Source organism: Dysidea avara, chromosome 9, assembly GCF_963678975.1.
Source record: "Dysidea avara chromosome 9, odDysAvar1.4, whole genome shotgun sequence".
NCBI lineage: Eukaryota > Metazoa > Porifera > Demospongiae > Dictyoceratida > Dysideidae > Dysidea > Dysidea avara.
In genome coordinates, this window is record NC_089280.1 from 25465763 (window position 1) to 25485530 (window position 19768).

Below are 19768 nucleotides of genomic sequence, written 5' to 3' on the forward strand. Positions count from 1 at the left end.
CTATGATTTCCACTTCAAAGGAATAATAATATAATGGCTACCTTTTGTGGCCTTTGCATCCCATTATTTAGTCTCTGTGGTTCGTTACTAGTAACACAATAGGTATAAAATATATCTGATCAACAAATTAGATCAACCTGTCACCATCTAGGTGACAAATGATAGCTCACAAGTAATAAAGTTTTGACACACGATACAACATCATTTCTATCACATAATAACACACCACCATCACCTCCTATGATGTCACATACCATGACACGTTCACCCTCAGTTCCATTTCTATGATGACAATATCTTATACTTTAATGGCTGTATCCTGTGTACTAATATAACCTGTATAATATGAATATGTTAACTTTCTTCTATAAATCCGTTTACATTAAACAATTAACATTAAAATTACTACACTCAGTGTTAACCATTTCCAGCTATTATTTCAGTGTCAAGCATATAAACACGCTACATGCTTTCCAAAATGATCTCCCAACTTTCTATTCTTGCTTTCAGTTTCCACTCAGTAATATACACATTTTTGCCAATGCCACAATTTCCACAAATCTGATCACTGATTAACCACCTACAAAATACCAAAACACATGCAATATTCCATACAGCTGGCTATAACCATATAAAATCACACACACAAGCTCAACTAGCTCGGGCTTGCCCCATGATGTTATAAACATCTGTCTAGTACATTGACCAAGTAATTGCCCAATACTGAGTATATAATGGCTGCTTACTGTAGAGCTTATGACCAAGTTTAGATTTGATGTGACTTCAATGTATGTATTTTTGTATTCAACCATTGATTTGGGCTTAGTTGTTGACTTGATAACATTACATTTGCCATACCTATAGAGAAGGCTTTGTTCCACCTATATACACACAATAATGTATACCCATTGTCGTTGTTGCTTATATGGCACATGCTATTGCTCATCTACATCATTACCTTGCCATAACTCTGTACCAGTTTTGCATGTGCTTGTAATTGTATAACAAGACATTATTAATAATGTCATAGTAGATAAATGAATTTTTTGTACAATATTATGTGCATAGCTAGTGTTTGTCAATAGTATTAATGGATTGTTTTATCACAATCTAATAACTGATTATATATGGACTCAAAGTCTGGTCTCTGAGTTGAATTGTGTCTCCAACGTCTGGTCATTGTGTTATAGACTTCGCTAGAAGCAATGGATGGTCTCTTTAGAAGAGTTCGGTTGGGGCCCTTTTGTACATCAAAGATGAGTTCTTCATCATCATCTCTTCATAAGGTTATTGTCTACGGAGCATAAATATCTCCCACAATGTGACCCCGTATGACCACACATCTGTCTTTGTTGAAAATCTTCCATGCAAAGAAACTTTCAGGAGCCATCCATCTTACGGGAACTAAAGTCATTCCTCACATACAAAAATATGAAGAGTTGTACAAATTCTGTATCATGCCAAAATCAGCCACTTTAACAACATAGTCTTCTCCAACTAAACAGTTTCTTGCAGCAAGATCTCTATGTATGAAGCCATAAGAAGCAAAATATCTCATACCATTAGCAATCTGTAGTGCTATATACAGGAGGATAGGAATGTCCACTTGTATTTCAGCTGTAGTGATGTCTTTTCCAGTGGTTGGATGATAGTACTTCCTGAGGAACATGTGAAGTTCATATGCTGTATCATGATAAACGGCATCCCTTTGTTGTATATTCCAAGTAGTCTGATAACATTAACATTGTCAAGTCAGGTCATAAATTTGATTTCATTTTCAAACTTTTGTTTCAAGTTGGCAGTGTAATCTCCTTTTAAAGTTTTGATAGCAACCATCATTTCAGCGGTATTTGGTGTTTCCAGTTACAGCTGCATGAATGCCATTAAGTTCAGCAAGGTAAACTTCACCAAATTGTCCCTCTCCAATCTTTTCTTATACATCAAATTCGTCAATGTTATTCCATTCAAATAGTTTAGGGGCCCCAGATTTGGTTAGGGGGGCAGGGTTATCATAAATGGGAACACACATGCTAATGTAACTACAGGTATCATCACCATCTGTGTCTTGTTTATTGTAGTCAAAAGTCTTACGATAGAGTAAATTTCTTGGAGTCAGAGGGGGGCTCAACACATCATATATGTTAAGTTCTGTCACAGTACTTGAGTCAAGGATAGGATTGGTAAAGTTCATCTGTGCATCAAAGATATAGCAATAATTGGGACTTAACTTTGTTTCTCCTCTCACTGTAGATTTAGACTGTTTCATTGGCTAGTCCTTGTGGATGTTGTTGTATAACCTATAGCCGTATCAGCTGTTATATATCTGTTTTCTTCGTATGGAAACGTTTGCTCCTGAGCTGATAACGGATTTCTGTAATTGGGATGTACTTCGTTGGTGAAAGACAGTTTTTGTTTCCTTTTCTTTCTGAAGTACAGCATACCACAGAAAGCTATGAATATAAAAAGAAAGACACTTATTACACTACCAACTACAATTGCTACTACAAGTTGTATCATTCCATTATCTGATGATTGGTCACCGTTTGTCGGTTCTTGAGGTTCAACAGTTTCTTGAGGAACAACAGGTTCTTGAGGTTCTATGTACAAGAAAATAAACACAAGAATGTTTTATTTCATTCTCTGGACTTATATAAGCTGCACTGTTAGCAGATTCTGTAATATTGTACAAGAGTTCATATCCCTTGGTATGAACTCTTGGAGGGCATAACGGTCCAACAATCTGGTTCTTAAATTGTATATACTTGACACCTTTATATCCACTACGGTACAGAATAAAAGATCAGTATTTTTAGGGATATTTTACGACTATGCTTTTCTGTACAGAAAATTCTGTCTATGTTAACTACTACTATTGTTCATGTAGTTCTATTATTCCGTCTGAGTGGTTTTCATGGCCAAATCCAAGTCATGCATACTAATCATGTTCGTATTAATCAATTACAATCAATTTTGGCCTGAATGTCTATATTATCACTGCATGCCCAGTTGTACATTCAGGTCTATACATAGTCCGGGCAAGTTGCCAACTGGGCTACATATTGCAAATGGCTCATTTGATCTGAGGTGTGAAAGTGTTACATACTTTGATTATACATTTCTTATCCACACTGTCACTTTAAATGTACCAGTTTTATGACAGGGTCAATGGAAAGGGACGAGCAGATATGTGATGGGTATTAACTAGAATTTTGAAGCATTGCCCACACAGCTCTCTGCAGGTAATAATAATAATGAAAAATTTAAATTTCATTACCCAGTTCATTACATTTTATGTTCCAGTAGTGTGGCCCACACTACTTTTTCATTATCACCTGCAGAGAGAAAATGTACAGAAAACAATTTTCAATCATTGGAAGCAGTTTATTCAATTCTAATAACCTTATACCATTTGAGTTTATTGATTATAGATGTAAACTGTAAAGAATGTTTCCAAAGTAGCCACAAAGAAAAACAAAGCCAAAGCTAAATATATAACAGTAATTATTTTTAGAGGCACTTACTATGGATAAAGTGAACATGAAGCTGTTCTAAGTGAAAGACAGGTTAGATAAGTGTTGTTTCTGTCAATTGTAGCCATTATGCTAAGTATTGCATGTTCACTACATTTAGTTTCAAGTTGGAAAGTTTTTTTTTTAATTTCAGACAAAACAAAGTAGTGAGGCTCTGGCCCCACTGTTCGCACCTACTCTGACCTCCTTGTAAATGAAACGTTTTCGTTATATTTTCTTTCTGCAAGGTAATGATTTTTTTAACCTTGTTCACTACATTTTCAAAGCAAAACAAAATTTTCAAAGCAAAACAAAATATTCCGGTAGTGTCAGTTGTTGCTACTTTGTATGAAATTCACTTTAAACTGCCACTATAAATTGCCATTGTTTTACTTAGTGACAATTTTAGTTTCATACCAAAACAGGATATAGTTATTCTACAATGAAATAAAATGGCGCTTGTCTTAAATTTTTTCACTGACCCTTCCATGTACCAAGACTGTATGGTAAATAATCGATAAATTAATTTTTGTACAAATATAATGTCCATGTATGTATTTATTGTAGTGATATTAATGGATTGGTTTTTTATGCTCTAACAACTGTTTATATATGGATTTAAAGTCTGGTCTCTGAGTTGAATTGTGTCTCCAACATCTGGTCATTGTGTTATAGATTTCATCCGTTGCAATGAGTGGTCTCTGTAGAAGAGTTCTGTTGGGACCTTTTTGTACATCAAGGATAAGATCTTCATCATTCATTTCTTCATAAGGTTGTTGTCTACAGAGTGTAAATATCTCCCACAATGTTACACCATATGACCACACATCTGTCTTTGTTGAGAATTTTCCAAAGAAACTTTCAGGAGCCATCCATCTTATGGGAACTAAAGCCATTCCTCGCATACAAAAATATGAAGAGTTGTACAAATTCTGAGTCATGCCAAAATCAGCCACTTTAACAACATAGTCTTCTCCAACTAAACAGTTTCTTGCAGCAAGATCTCTATGAATGAAGCCATAAGAAGCAAGGTATCTCATACCATTAGCAATCTGTAGTGCTATATACAGGAGGATAGGTATGTCCACTTGTATTTCAGCTGTAGCGATGTCTTTTCCGGTGGTTGGATGGTAGTGCTTCCTGAGGAACATAAGCAGATCCCCATTCTTCATATACTCTATCATGATGAATGGCATCCCTTTGTTACATATTCCAAGCAGTCTAATGACATTAATATTGTCAAGTCGGGCCATAAATTTGATTTCTTTTTCAAACTGTTGTTTCAGGCTGGCAGTATGATCACCTTTTAAAGTTTTGATGGCAACCAAGATTTCAGTGGTATTTGTTTCTTTATATCTAAGGTCTGCTGCATCAATTCCATTAAGTTCAGCAAGGTAGACTTCACCAAATTGTCCTTCGCCAATTTTTCCTTTCACATCAATATTATTCCACTCAATAAGTTTAGGGGTCTCAAATTTGGTTAGGGGAGCAGGATCGTCATAGATGGGGACACACATACTTATGCAACTATAGGTATCATCATCATTTGTTGTTTGTTTGCTATAGTCGAAAGCCTCACAGTAGATACTTTCTTGTGAACATCTTGGAGTTGTAGGTGGGTCCACCACATCATCATATATGTTAAGTTCAGTCACAGCGTTTGTGTCAAGGATAGGATTGGTAGCTTTCAGTGTTGTGTCAAGGATATAGTAGTAACTATTAGTCAACTTTGTTGGTCCCCTCACATTGGTATAATTGTGTGTTGTTGATGTCCCTGTGGATGATGATGAGTAAATTTTAGCTGAATCAATTTTTTCACATCTGTTTTCTTCGTAAGGAAACATTTGTTCAAGATTTGATTCTGGATTTTTGTAATTTGGATAAGTTTCATTATGAGAAGATGGCTTTTGTTTTCCTTTCTTTCTGAAGTACAGTATACCACAGAAAACTATAAATATACAAAGAAAGACACTTATTACACTACCAGCTATGATTGCTGCTACAAGATTTAGTGTTCCACTATCTGATGACTGGTCACTGTTTGTTGGTTCTTGAGGTTCAACAGTTTCTTGAGGAACAGCAGTTTCTTGAGGAACAGCAGTTTCTTGAGGAACAGCAGGTTCTTGAGGAGTAATTGGTTCTATAATACAAGACAATAAAGCAACTTTTATGCATCTGTATATACGCAGCTGTGATTTTTGCAATAATGTATACGGAGCATACGTTATGTGATTCTTTGAAAGCCAACTTTGTCTGGTTTTTACATGACATACTTTTTTGATGTCTTATAATAACCATATAGAGGGAAACTTTGGCGGGGGTAAACTTTGGTGAATAGCCAGCTAATTGTATTTGGCTAAATAACTGCTCAATCTTTATGCTAATCTCAGGCGCTACAAGTAATCGGCAGGTAGGGCTGAGCAATAGTATCGATAGTGCGATATATCGCGATAGTAAATCACTATCATTATCGCGATAGTAGGGATCAAGACACACGGTAGTGTGTCGTGCGGCCCAAGAAGCCGGCATGCCATCCGTGAGTATATTAACAGGAAGAAAGAAAATGCTATGTAGCTCTGTGATCCATTATCTGATTGGAACCAAATTTGCTAGAGAGGTGCCGGCCAGCAAGGGGAGTCTACACACCAAATATGAAGATAATCGCTCCAGCCATTTCCGAGATACGAGCGAACAAAATTTCGTTTTAATTTCTTCGTTTTTTTCTTCTTATTCTTCTACTTCTTCTTCATTTCGCACACTTTGCAAAATCCGCCATAAAACACGAATGCGTGCTCGGATCAGGCTGAAATTTGGCACACTTAAAGGGCTCATTAAGGCGGATCTCTGTACCAACTTTGGTAGGAATCCGATGAACATTCACAGAGTTATGACCGATTATTTGCGTAAAATAAGGTCGAAGGTCTGTCACGCCTACAGGGTAAACTCCTTTGAGGAATCAGTTGAAAATTGCTATGTAGATGGAGCAACCATCGTAGGAGTGCCTTTTTGTGGTTTAAAAGGAATCAGGATAAAGACCACGGAGATATGACACAAAACCCGACCTGTGTCAAAATTATGCGATCAATTTTTTTATGAATAAAAATACTATTAGTTTTCGTGTCTATCAGGCAAACCGCTTAGAACAATGAGCTGAAAATCAGTGTGTAGCTGGAATAATCATCATAGAAAGTCCTTGCAGTAGTACAGAAGAATGGGATTACAAACCACTGAGTTATGATTCGAAAGGCAACTACGTGTAGCAAATGCGAGATCGAGATACTCTAATAGAACAGTCACCCTAATAAAGCATTCAGCTGCATTTATAATTTACTCAATTATATTACATTGCAAGTTATTCTGTAGGGAATTCAGCTACAAACAAGTCACCCTGTAGTCAGATCAGCCAGAAGAAGGTACCTAATAGAGAGTTCAGCTACAAAGAAATCATCATGTAGAGAGTTCAGCTCAAACAAATTGCCCTGTAGAGAGATCAGCTAGAAGAAGTTACCTTGTAGAGAGTTCAGTTACAAAGAAACAATCATGCAAAGAGTTCAGCTGCAAACGAATCACCCAGTAGAAAGTTCCGCTATGAACAGATCACACTGTAGAGAGTTCAGTTAGAAACAAGTCATCTTGTAGAGAGATCAGCTAGAAGAAGTCACCTTGTAGAGAGTTCAGCTACAAAGAAACCACCATGTAAGAGAGTTCAGCTGCAAACAAATAACCTGTAGAGAGTTCAGCTAGGAACAAGTCACCCTGTACAGAGATCAGCTAGAAACAAGTCACCCTGTAGAGAATTCAGCTACAAACAAATCACCCTGTAGAAAGATCAGCTAGAAGAAGTTACCTTGTAGAGAGTTCAGCTAGAAACAAATCACCCTGTAGAGAGTTCAGCTAGAAACAAGTCACCCTGTAGAGAGATCAGCTAGAAACAAGTCACCCTGTAGAGAATTCAGCTAGAAGAAGTTACATTGTAGATAGTTCAGCTACAAAGAAACTACCATGTAGAGAGTTCAGCTGCAAACAAATCGCCCTATAGAAAATTCAGCTACAAACAAACCACCCTGTAGAGAGTTCAGCTACAAACAAGTCACCCTGTAGAGAGATCAGCTAGAAACAAGTCATCCGGTAGAGAGATCAGCTAGAAGGATAACCTTGTAGAGAGGTCAGCTACAAAGAAATCACCCTGCTTCATCTTTTCTTCTTCCTGTGGTAAAGAAAAAATGATAGGTTAAAAAAAGCCCTAAATACAAATACAAAAAGAAGTGAAATCTAATCCAAAACAGCCAAGCTGTAAAAAAAAGTGCGGCCCTCAGACAGGCTATGGTGAAATAAGATGTGAAATCCAAGGTGGCGGCCAAGAAATGGCTGTGATGGTAGGTTAATGGTAAAAATTTTAATAATGACAATTCAGGTGAATTTTGTGCCAAGACCAAGCGGCACCAAATTCACCTGAATTGTCATTATTAAAATATTTACATAAAACACGAATGCGTACTCGGATAGGGCTGCAATTTGGCACACTTGAAGAGCTCATTAAGGCGGATCTCAGTACCAACTTTGGTAGGAATCCGATGAACATACACAGAGTTATGACCGATTATGTGCGTAAAATAAGGTCGAAGGTCTGTCACGCCTACAGGGTAAACCCCTTGGAGGAATGAGTTGAAAATTTATATGTAGATGGAATAACCATCGTAGGAGTACCTTTTTGTGGTTTGAAAGGAATTGAGATAAAGACCATGGAGATATGACACAAAACCCAACCTGTGTCAAAATTACGCGATTGATTTTTATGAATAAAAAAACTATTAGTTTTCACATCTACCAGACAAATCGCTTAGAGCAATGAGCTGAAAATCAGTGTGTAGCTGGAATAATCATCATAGAAAGTCCTTGCAGTAGTACAGAAGAATCGGATTACAAACCACTGAGTTATGATTCGAAAGGCAACTACGTGTAGCAAATGCGAGATCGTGTTACTCTAATAGAACAGTCATCCTAATAGAGCATTCAGCTACGTTTATAGCTTACTCCATTACAAAATTATAGTACATTGCAGGATATTCTGTACGGAATTCAGCTACAAACAGTTAATCTGATAGACAATTCAGCTACATGCAAGTCACCTTGTAGAGAGTTCATCTAGAAACAAGTCACCCTGTATCAGCTAGAAGAAGTCACCTTGTAGAGAGTTCAGCTACAAAGAAACCATCATGTAGAGAGTTCAGCTGCAAACAAATCACCCAGTAGAAAGTTCAGCTATGAACAGATCACCCTGTTGAGAGTTCAGTTAGAAACAAGTCATCCTGTAGAGAGATCAGCTAGAAGTATCACCTTGTAGAAAGTTCAGCTACAAACAAATCACCTGTAGAGAGTTCAGCTACAAACAAATCACCCTGTAGAGAGATCAGCTAGAAGAAGTCACCATGTAGAGAATTCAGCTGCAAACAAACACCCTGTAGAGAACTCAGCTACAAACAAATCATCATGTAGAGAGTTCAGCTATGAAAAGATCATGCTGTAGAGAGTTCAGCTAGAAGAAGTCACCTTTTAGAGAGTTCAGCTACAAAGCAACCACCATGTAGAGAGTTCAGCTGCGAACACATCACCCTGTAGAGAATTTAGCTACAAACAAATCACCCTGTAGAGAGACCAGCTAGAAACAAGTCACCCTGTAGACAGATCAGCTAGAAGAAGTTACCTTGTAGAGAGTTCAGCTGCAAACAAATCACCCTGTAGAGAATTCAGCTAGAGTCAAGTCACCCTGTAGAGAGAATCCTGTAAAGAGTTCATCTACGTACAAGCAGATCACCCTGTAGAAAGTTCAGCTACATTTCAAGTCACCCAGTAGAGAGGTCAGCTGCAAATTATCCTGTGAGGATTAATTGACATGTAATAAATATATATGCTCTCTTTTTATATTATGAACTCTTGATATATGCATTATATATATAATTTGTACATTTACTGATAAAATCAGAATGAGTTAAAGTATTTATAAAATCTGCTTCATCTTTTTTTTTTCCTGTGGTAAAGAAAAATATATAGGTTAAAAAGCCCCAAAGCTGGCCATAGGCCGGCTTTGGGGTATACAAATACAAAAAGAAGTGAAATCTAATCAAAAACAGCCAAGCTGTAAAAAAAGGAGTGCGGCCTTTGAAAAAGCTATGGTGAAAAAAGATGTGAAATCCAAGGTGGCGGCCAAGAAATGGCTGTGATGGTAGGTTAATGGTAAAAATTTTAATAACGACAATTCAGGTGAATTTTGTGCCAATTGACCAAGTGGCACCAAATTCACCTGAAGTGTTGTTATTAAAATTTTTACCATTAACCTACCATCACAGCCATTTCTTGGCTGCCACCTTGGATTTCACATCTTTTTTCACCATAGCCTTTTCAAGGGCCGCACTCCTTTTTTTACAGCTTGGCTGTTTTTGATTAGATATCACTATCGTGATAGTTATGATAAGCTCAGATCTGCATTAAAATGGTAGTAACAACCCTTCTATACTGTTTTACAGTTGGTATTACCAGCTTTCTTACAAGGGAGTGGCCTGTAAAAGCTATACCAAAAGTCCATATTCATCGGCTGCCCACGCAGTTAATTAACAAATGTCCTGTGCATGCAAAATAACTTTCTATATGACTGCAAATCATAGCTATACAACTAAGACTTTGTTAAGAACAAAGTGTTTCATAAACTATCGGGATAGTATTCACTATCGCGATATTTAATGAGTAACTATCGTGATAGTAAAATTTTTTGCTATTGCTCAGCACTATCGGCAGGTTAAACTTTGGCGAATTTTAGCAAATTGCCAAAGTTTCCCTCCATACAGTACGTATATGATATCAGTATTTTTGCAATGTATGTACTTTTGCAGACAATTTTATGTGCAATGGCTATTATATAAAATAATTCTTAAAATAACCCTGACCTACTTGCGTGTAAATCACTATTGTTTACCTTGATTTATAAGAATAAAATAATCACGGTTTTCATACCATCCAGATGGATGTTGTACAGTACACCTGTATATTCCTATATCTTCTTGTGCAAATCCTCTTATTGTAAGTTGGCTGTCATTGACTGTGTACCTATCAGAAGTGGAGATGTTGATTCCATTGTAGGACCATGTTGTGGTAAGTTGTGACAGGTCTTCCTCCCATGTAACAGTACAGTTGATGGTTAGGTTTGATGGTATCACTGTTACATGAAGTATGTAAGGGTTTATTGTGGGAAATGTGAATGTGGGAGCTACAAATGTTGGAGGGTCTACAAATGACATTTTATCTGTAGAAACATAACTTATTATAAATGAACTAGTAAATGTTACACTTTTACTCACCATGGTAAACTTCTATTTCATTAACAAACATCCAATTGTCACCCTCAAACTCTAATGAAATTCGTAAATACTGCAACAAAATACGTTCATCTTCAGGAATTGTAAGAGTGTATTTTTGATATTCATAATCGCTGGGTGTGACATCATCATCATTAGAGCTGTTTAGAATAGTACTACCAGATTTCACTAGAGTATCTGAGCTGTCAACACCTCTAATCTCAGTTTCTGGGTAGATACTATTTGTGTTGGATGAGTATAACCTAATATCGTGTGGTTCTCGTATTCCCAAATCTCGTAACTCCAAACAATAGACTTCAACCCTAGTTGGTGTAATAGCTCTCTCTAAAAACCTTAGGGTGATAAAAGCATCTCTGACTGGTAGTAACCTCTCTCTCCATGTGTAGAAATTTCCTATTTCAGCACTAGATAGACTAGACCCAAGGTTTGCCTCTTTTATTCCATCTGTCAGTAGTTCTCCGTGAGGACAAGTTATTACAGTTTCATTTATGCCCTCAACTTCTTCTTTGCTTGATATACAACTTCCAATTCCCTGGTCTACATTGTAGCCACCTTCAGTAAACACATTAGACTGAAAGCTGATGTACTCTGTCGGTTGACTAAGCACTGTGTGAGATAGATTACATAAGGTTACATAGTACTGTACAGCATAACATAACTATAGGATTACCTTCCCGTGGCACACAAAATGTGCCCATGGCTAACAGAATTAGCACCTGCAAAATTTCTGTCGACATCTGTTTAATGATAGATATTGATTGTTATTTGCATGGCCTTTTATTTATAACTTTGCTAGCATTTAGTTTCAGTGGCTTCACATAAATTACATGAGATGCATGACTTGGCCCAACAACTGTTTGGGTATCCAATTGTTTAAGAATATATACCACATGCACTAATATGGTTGTTCATAAACCAGAAATCCTATAATTGTAGAAATTATACATCATTACAAAAGGTGTATTACAAAGTGAGGTAATGTGGATGAAAACTTTGTACAGCTATTGGTATGTCTTCTCAAATATTCCTTTGTACCATGGTTCATGTACCCAGCTTCACAGCATGAGTTGATAGACAGTGTGGGGACTTGTGCAGCAGTTGTCTAGCAGGACACAGTATCAGTTGTATTTCCTAAGCAAACAACCAGCACACTTCATTAGCATAGACCTTCATTTCAGTTAGATATACTCAGCTGTTACTATTAAATTCATTGTGTTGTATCTCTCTTATTTGCGCATAGATGAAAGTGTTATATTTAAAAATTGGTCAGTACTTGTACTTCCCTTTTCAACAATGCAATTTGTTAAAATGGCAACCAATATAACTTTACATCTGGAAACAAAATGAAATGGCCACATTGTTTTTGATAATCAGGAGTCACACAATTGAATTTATAATGTATCTGGTACCATTCTTTCCTTGGATTTAGTATGAGCTGGGTCAACAGTCATCATTATCATGTTACGTAATAAAAGTAAACAAACAAGCATACATATGAATTTTATAGTTAAGTATGGGGATCATAGAAATAAAAGGCAATAAAGCAAGGGAGGTCATCTATACACCTGCAGCTATACTAGTGCATATTCAAGTCCTGATTTTGTCATGGCTATATTGTTGACAGGCTTTATGAAGTAGAAATTAAATGCATGTTCACTAATATAGCTAACTGCAGGTGTATAGGCAACCTCTATTGTTTCATTGCTTGTTACAGTATTTCTATGACCCCTGGCTTAAATATAATTTTTCCTTATATGCTGGTATCTGTCTAAGCCATTCACCTATGGGCCCAAAGTTTGTGGCCTTAATATGCAGGTGGCTGCGTTTATTGTATAAACTTCTCAGCTGGTAAGTTTTAAAGTATGCCTCAAAGTGTTCTTTGTATACAGCAGCCACTCCTATTGTTCATCACACTGTAAACCATCTTTTGTAAGTCATCAGAAAGAGTTAAGTCTTCTTTGCACATTCAATCTGAAAAAGACTTGATGTTATTTTCAATACAGTTGCAACTCTGGTAATACTCACTATTATTCAGTCAGAGATTCAATAATATGGCTATGAAACTCTGACATGTCTTAAACCTGTATTATCCAGACCACTGAACAATAATTTCAGTATTCACTTTGAAAGTTATCATAGCAGTAATGACCTCTCTGTGTTGATGATGCCAATGAGGAGCACACACACACACACACACACACACACACACACACACACACACACACACACACACACACACACACACACACACACACACACACACACACACACACACACACACACACACATACACACACACACACACACACACACACACACACACACACACACACACACACACACACACAAGCTGTTGTGCATGCTATTGTAGTGATCAGTTAGTGCTATACACAAAATGAAGAATGTAATATAGCAATTGTATATCTCTGTAGTACTTATGTACAAGTAAGTTCAAGTTTCAAATGGAATACTATATAGCTTTAGCTTACGTGAACAGCTACCTGTTGTGTATAGAATGTCGAATTTTACTAAGCTCACCAGTAACTTGTAACTACAAGTAGGAATCAACATTACAGCATAACACTAATTTTGTACAACAGCGAAAGGTGTCAATTTGGCGGTAGCACGTGATGGCTTACCTTCGTAACAGAAGTCGTCCGTATTTTTCATAGTGGTTACTTTGATTGCAGAGCTGGAGCTCCTTCCAAATATGGCACATGTAATAGTTGTAACACGGGCATGAGGGCTTTGCCTAATATGTATGCCTGAGGGCTGAGGGCTGAGGGCATATATATCAGGCAAAAATCGGAATGCCCCATGTTACAGCTAATATGTACCACTTCCAATCCATAGCAGGCTATTGCAGGTGATCAACCACCCAAGTCAATACGAGTGCAACCACTGGATATATTAGATATAACATGGCTGAAAGATTTGATTATGGGTATGAATGAACAAATCTTAGAAATATCACAGAGAATTGCAGTTACATGAGTTTAATGTTTTAATCAGTGCTGTTGAATCATATATGGAAAGCTTGTTTGTAGGGTAGTTATTTCATGTAGAGTGGTAATTTTGTGTTATCAGTAATGTGGGTGTGGTCCATCCGTATTCAAAAACATACGGAAATGCTTGCAAATGTAACCCGGGCCCTGTCTCCTTTGATCTGAGGTGTGAAAGTGGTAATTACATACAGTACTGCCCAGAGGTAACATTACAATCCCTCGCGAGTGCTCAAATCCAGGCCATGACTCAACACGACACACGACTGGAATACATCACGTGCAAAGGCACGTGGTTACTGGAGCAGCCACCCGAGGGAGCTCGCCTATCATGGCTACAGGTGGTGAGCTTGTTAGCACACACATGCCAAAGAAATCGCGGGCCGAAAATTGGCTACATGAGTGTCAACTGCTCGCGAGTGTAACATTACCTCTGGACGGTACTGTACTTTAATTGTACATTTCTTATCCACATTGTCACTTTACATGTACCAGTTTTATGAAGGGGTCAATGGACAGTGGCATTTAAATCTCGAGCAGTGGGTATTAACTAGAATTTTGAAGCATTGCCCACACTACTGGATCATATTGTTTTGAAAATGTAATGAACTGGGTAATGAAATTTTAAAATTTTTGTTATTACCTGCATGTAATGTTAATCATTGGAAACAGTTTATTAAAATGCGAATAATTCTAAATTATTTTTTAGTGGTTGTAAATTAACCTTTGAAAACATAATGAAAGTGTAATGAAATTTAATTTCATCCTTTTTTATGAATAGTGAAAGAAAATTTTTTTTCGCAGGATTTTAATTGTGTGTTTATAGCAACTCTAAATATAATGTAAATCAGGGGACTCAGAGTAAAAGTGAAAATGGTAAGGCTCAATCCTAATGTTGCCAAAGGCAGCTAGCCTAGGAGAGTCTGGGGTCAGGAAAACTACAGTTTTAGATGCTTTGGGGGAAATTTTGGGCTGTAATACTGTGTGTGAGGTGTTAGCTAGCTACCTGATAAGTGCTCAATGTTAGGGATAAAACCGGACACTGACGATAAAAACACCTCCTGACCTCCATAATACTTTATTAAAACCTTACCATTTAAGTTTATTGACTTGTAGATAAATAATGTTTCCAAAGTAGCTACAAAGATAAACAAAGCCAAAGCTAAATATAACAGTGATTATTTTTAGAGGCATCTTACTACGGACAAAGTGAACATGAAGCTGTTCTAAATGAAAGACAGATTAGATAAGTGTTGTTCTGTCAATTGTAGCCATTATGCTAAGTATTACATGTTCACTACCTTTAGTTTTAAGTTTGAAAGTTGTTTTTGTTTTTTTTTTCAGACAAAACAAAGTAGTGAGGCTCTGGCCTCACTGTTCGCACCTACTCTGACCTCCTTGTAAATGATACATTTTCTTTCTGCAGGGTAATGATTTTTTTTTACATTCTCTGGCCTGTTCACTACATTTTCAAAACATATATTCCAGTACTGCCAGTTGTTGCTACTTTGTATGAAGTTCACTTTGAAACTGTTACTATAAATTGTCGTTGTTTTACTTAGTGACAATTTTAATTGCATACCAAAACAGGATATATAGTTATTCTACAATGAAAAATTTAAAATGGCGTTTGTCTTAAAATTTTTCACTGACCCTTCCATGCACCAAGACTGTATGGTAGATAATCAATAAATTAAGTTTTGTACAAATATAATGTCCATGTATGTATTTATTGTAGTGATATTAATGGATTGGTTTTTTATGCTCTAACAACTGTTTATATATGGATTTAAAGTCTGGTCTCTGAGTTGAATTGTGTCTCCAACATCTGGTCATTGTGTTATAGATTTCATCCGTTGCAATGAGTGGTCTCTGTAGAAGAGTTCTGTTGGGACCTTTTTGTACATCAAGGATAAGATCTTCATCATTCATTTCTTCATAAGGTTGTTGTCTACAGAGTGTAAATATCTCCCACAATGTTACACCATATGACCACACATCTGTCTTTGTTGAGAATTTTCCAAAGAAACTTTCAGGAGCCATCCATCTTATGGGAACTAAAGCCATTCCTCGCATACAAAAATATGAAGAGTTGTACAAATTCTGAGTCATGCCAAAATCAGCCACTTTAACAACATAGTCTTCTCCAACTAAACAGTTTCTTGCAGCAAGATCTCTATGAATGAAGCCATAAGAAGCAAGGTATCTCATACCATTAGCAATCTGTAGTGCTATATACAGGAGGATAGGTATGTCCACTTGTATTTCAGCTGTAGTGATGTCTTTTCCGGTGGTTGGATGGTAGTGCTTCCTGAGGAACATGTGAAGATCCCCATTCTTCATATACTCTATCATGATGAATGGCATCCCTTTGTTACATATTCCAAGCAATCTAATGACATTAATATTGTCAAGTCGGGCCATAAATTTGATTTCTTTTTCAAACTGTTGTTTCAGGCTGGCAGTATGATCACCTTTTAAAGTTTTGATGGCAACCAAGATTTCAGTGGTATTTGTTTCTTTATATCTAAGGTCTGCTGCATCAATTCCATTAAGTTCAGCCAGGTAGACTTCACCAAATTGTCCTTCACCAATTTTTCCTTTCACATCAACATTATTCCATTCAATAAGTTTAGGGGCCTCGGATTTGGTTAGGGGGGCAGGATCATCATAAATGGGGACACACATACTTATGCAACTATAGGTATCATCGTCTGTGTTTTGTTTGCTGTAGTCGAAAGCCTCACAGTAGATACTTTCTTGTAAACATCTTGGAGTTGTAGGTGGGTTCACCACATCATCATATATGTTAAGTTCAGTCACAGCGTTTGTGTCAAGGATAGGATTGGTAACTTTCAGTGCTGTGTCAAGGATATAATAGTAACTATTAGTCAATTTTGTTGGTCCTCTCACAGTAGGTTTTGGTGGTTTCGTTGGATTGTGTGATGTTGATGTCCCTGTGGATGATGATGAGTAAATTTTAGCTGTATCAATTTTTTCATATCTGTTTTCTTCGTAAGGAAACATTTGTTCAAGATTTGATTCTGGATTTTTGTAATTTGGATAAGTTTCATTATGAGAAGATGGTTTTTGTTTCCTTTTCTTTCTGAAGTACAGTATGCCACAGAAAAGTAGAAATATACAAAGAAAGACACTTATTACACTACCAGCTGCAGTTGCTACTACAAGATTTAGTGTTCCACTATCTGATGACTGGTCACAGTTTGTTGGTTCTTGAGGTTCTTGAGAAACAGCAGGTTCTTGAGGAGTAATTGGTTCTATAAATACAAGAAAATAAATGCAAACTTTTTTAGCACCTGTGTATCTGGACTTATATGCAGTTGTGATTTTGCAATAATATGTACATAGCATAAATTCTGTGATTCTTTGAAGCCAACTTTCTGTGGTTTCTACATGGCATACTTAAGATGGCTATGCATATAGTGTCAGTATTTTTGCAATGTATATACTTTGATAGAAAATTTTAACTGTAATGGCTAGGATCATGGAGTTTTGGGCTTTCTTGCCCTTCAAAATCACCCAAAAAACAGGCTCGGTTTTCCTTCAAAACAGCTTGCCAGTATTGGTTAAGCATTATATAACCAAGCCAAGAAATGCCTTCAGAGCAACCCCAAACCCTTCCAACAAGTTTCTATGGAATTTTATTTTACTGAATATCCTCCTTTGTGTCCCAGTTCTTTTTGCTAGCAATGCAAAGTGTCAATTTGTGGTAGCATGATATGGCTTCCCTGTGGCTGTGGTGGTAGCTATTAAGCTTATCGCTCATATTTTCTGTAGTGATTGCAGAAACACCTCTCATAACAGGTGGAACGTATATTAGCTGAAGACGAAGCATAATGGCCACTGCAATTTTCAGTAATTGATTGTTGGAGCACGTTGCAAAATTTATTTTGTAACATGCTTGGCACCATTCTTTCTTTTGATGTGGTATGCACGGGTTCATTAGTCAAAACTGTGTTGTTTAAAAAGTAAACAAACAAATAAGAAGGCAAAAAATTATAAATTTTTGGGATTAAAGAATAAAAGATTAGTAAAACAAGTAGTGAACAGAGAGGTTGCCTGTACTCACAGATATACTGATGGCCTTTTAATCCCTAATTCAGTCATACCTTAATTCAGTCATGATTTATTAGACTGGAGTACTGGGATTAAGTGTCCATGCACTATAGGCAACCTTCCTTGCTTCACCACTTTTTAGCTGTTCCCTTGTTTCACTACTTTTTTATTCTTTAATCCTAATTTTTCTGCTTCTACTTGTATAATAATTGCCCTCTTAAGTAACTATTCCTTACCTTGATTTATAAGGATAAAATATTCACGGTTGCCATACCATCCAGATGGATGTTGTACAGTACACCTGTATATTCCTATATCTTCTTGTGCAAATCCTCTTATTGTAAGTTGGCTGTCATTGACTGTGTACCTATCAGAAGTGGAGATGTTGATTCCATTGTAGGACCATGTTGTGGTAAGTTGTGACAGGTCTTCCTCCCATGTAACAGTACAGTTGATGGTTAGGTTTGATGGTACCACTGTTACATGAAGTATGTAAGGGTTTATTGTGGGAAATGTGAATGTGGGAACTGAAAATGTTGGAGTATCAACTGATGACATTTGGTTGTCTATGGAAAAATAATTTTATAGCAAATAAATCAAGATTTATGTTTACTCACCATGGTAAACTTCTACTTCATTAATAAACATCCAGTTGTCAGCCTCAAAGTCTAATGAAATTCGTAAATACTGCAACAAAATACGTTCATCTTCAGGAATTGTAAGAGTGTATTTTTGATATTCATAATTGCTGGCTGTGACATCGTCGTCGTCGTCATCATCATCTCCTCCATTAGAAATGCTTAGAATAGTTCTACCAGAATCCACTAGAGTATCTGAGCTGTCAACACCTCTAATCTCAGTTTCTGGGTAGATACTATTAGTGTTGGATGAGTACAGCCTAATATTTTTTGGTTCCCGTACCCTCAGATCTTGTAACACCAAACAATAGACTTCAACCCTAGTTGGTGTAATTGCTCTGTCTAAAAATCGTAAAGTGATAAAAACATCCTTAACTGGTAGTAACGTCTCTCTCCATGTATAGAAAGTTTCTATTTCAGTACTAGATAGACGAAATCCCAGGTTTGCCTCTTTTATTCCATCTGTAAGTAGTTCTCCTTGGGGACAAGTTATTATAGTTTCGTTGATACCCTCAATTTCCTCTCTGCGAGATATGCAACTTCCAATGCCTTGGTCTATATTGTAGCTACCTTCAGTAAACACATTAGACTGAAAGCTGATGTATTCAGTTGGTTGGCTAAGCACTGTGTGAGATAGATTACATAAGGTTACATAGTACCAAGAGTTCATAATATTTGTATGGGGGAGAGTGTCTAACTGCCAGTATGGCCTGTACAAACACACTGCTACAAGTTCACCTTTGATCATATGTACACCTCTAGCCTGATCCTACTGGTGACAGAGAACTGTTGATAGGTGATGATTGGTGTTGATAAGGTCAAGCCTTTCTTCTAAGAGAAACTTGAGGTGATACTTGCAGCAGTGCCTTTGCTGAAATTACTCCAGTTAGATACTCTCCCCCATACAAATATTATGAACTCTTGATAGTACTGTACAGCATAACATACACAACTATAGGATTACCTTCCAGTGGCACACAAAATGTGCCCATGGCTAACAGAATTAACACCTGCAGTATACCTTTAAACATCTTTCAGCGATAGACACTAGGTCGGGTTGTCAAGTTCCACAGCCTTTATAGCTTTGCATGCACTTATGTAGTTTCAATGGTTTTAACACATGCATGCACATAAATGGTTGCTTAAACCAGAAATCAGAAGAAATCTATGCA

At 36.9% G+C, this 19768-nt stretch overlaps 3 protein-coding genes across 5 annotated transcripts in view; 1 reads left to right on the forward strand and 2 right to left on the reverse strand.

The window, feature by feature from the left end:
• Positions 1-19768, forward strand: part of LOC136266147 (protein SCAI-like) — a 77137-nt gene that overhangs the window by 50586 nt on the left and 6783 nt on the right. Inside the window, exon 1 of one of the 2 annotated variants that reach the window (XM_066061132.1) lies at positions 3543-3563. The exons of the other annotated variant lie outside the window; for it this stretch is intronic. The gene's annotated coding sequence lies outside the window, so the exon portion shown is untranslated. Of the gene's footprint in view, positions 1-3542; positions 3564-19768 lie in introns of those variants that run through there. 2 annotated transcript variants of the gene reach the window in all.
• On the reverse strand, positions 4023-11613 carry LOC136266145 (uncharacterized). The gene is made up of 4 exons (XM_066061126.1): positions 11550-11613; positions 10862-11485; positions 10480-10806; positions 4023-5649 (listed from the first exon to the last, which is right to left on the reverse strand). Exons 1-4 carry the CDS (start codon positions 11575-11577, stop codon positions 4082-4084), a joined length of 2547 nt encoding a protein of 848 aa, XP_065917198.1. The 5' UTR covers positions 11578-11613; the 3' UTR covers positions 4023-4081.
• Positions 15565-19675, reverse strand: LOC136266144 (discoidin domain-containing receptor 2-like). 2 transcript variants are annotated; one of them, XM_066061125.1, is made up of 4 exons: positions 19561-19675; positions 18576-19220; positions 18195-18524; positions 15565-17159 (listed from the first exon to the last, which is right to left on the reverse strand). In XM_066061125.1, the coding sequence occupies exons 1-4, from the start codon at positions 19625-19627 to the stop codon at positions 15625-15627; spliced, it is 2577 nt and encodes an 858-aa protein (XP_065917197.1). In that variant the 5' UTR covers positions 19628-19675; the 3' UTR covers positions 15565-15624. The 2 variants fall into 2 exon arrangements, with proteins under 2 accessions (XP_065917197.1, XP_065917196.1); XM_066061124.1 differs by having other exon boundaries at positions 18576-19598.

What these genes read in the sequence shown, in the direction of transcription:
- LOC136266145 (XM_066061126.1), bottom strand. Translation starts at nt 11,577, where the DNA reads ATGGGCACATTTTGTGTGCCACGGGAAG. An exon ending in ATTTTGTGTGCCACGGGAAG is followed by an intron (nt 11,486 to 11,549) that starts GTAATCCTATAG and finishes TATCTCACACAG; the next exon opens with TGCTTAGTCAACCGACAGAG. An exon ending in TTTTATTCTTATAAATCAAG is followed by an intron (nt 5,650 to 10,479) that starts GTAAACAATAGT and finishes CTTGTATTATAG; the next exon opens with AACCAATTACTCCTCAAGAA.
- LOC136266144 (XM_066061124.1), bottom strand. Translation starts at nt 19,344, where the DNA reads ATGATCAAAGGTGAACTTGTAGCAGTGTGTTTGTACAGGCCATACTGG. An exon ending in TGAAGTAGAAGTTTACCATG is followed by an intron (nt 18,525 to 18,575) that starts GTGAGTAAACAT and finishes ATTTTTCCATAG; the next exon opens with ACAACCAAATGTCATCAGTT. An exon ending in TTTTATCCTTATAAATCAAG is followed by an intron (nt 17,160 to 18,194) that starts GTAAGGAATAGT and finishes TTGTATTTATAG; the next exon opens with AACCAATTACTCCTCAAGAA.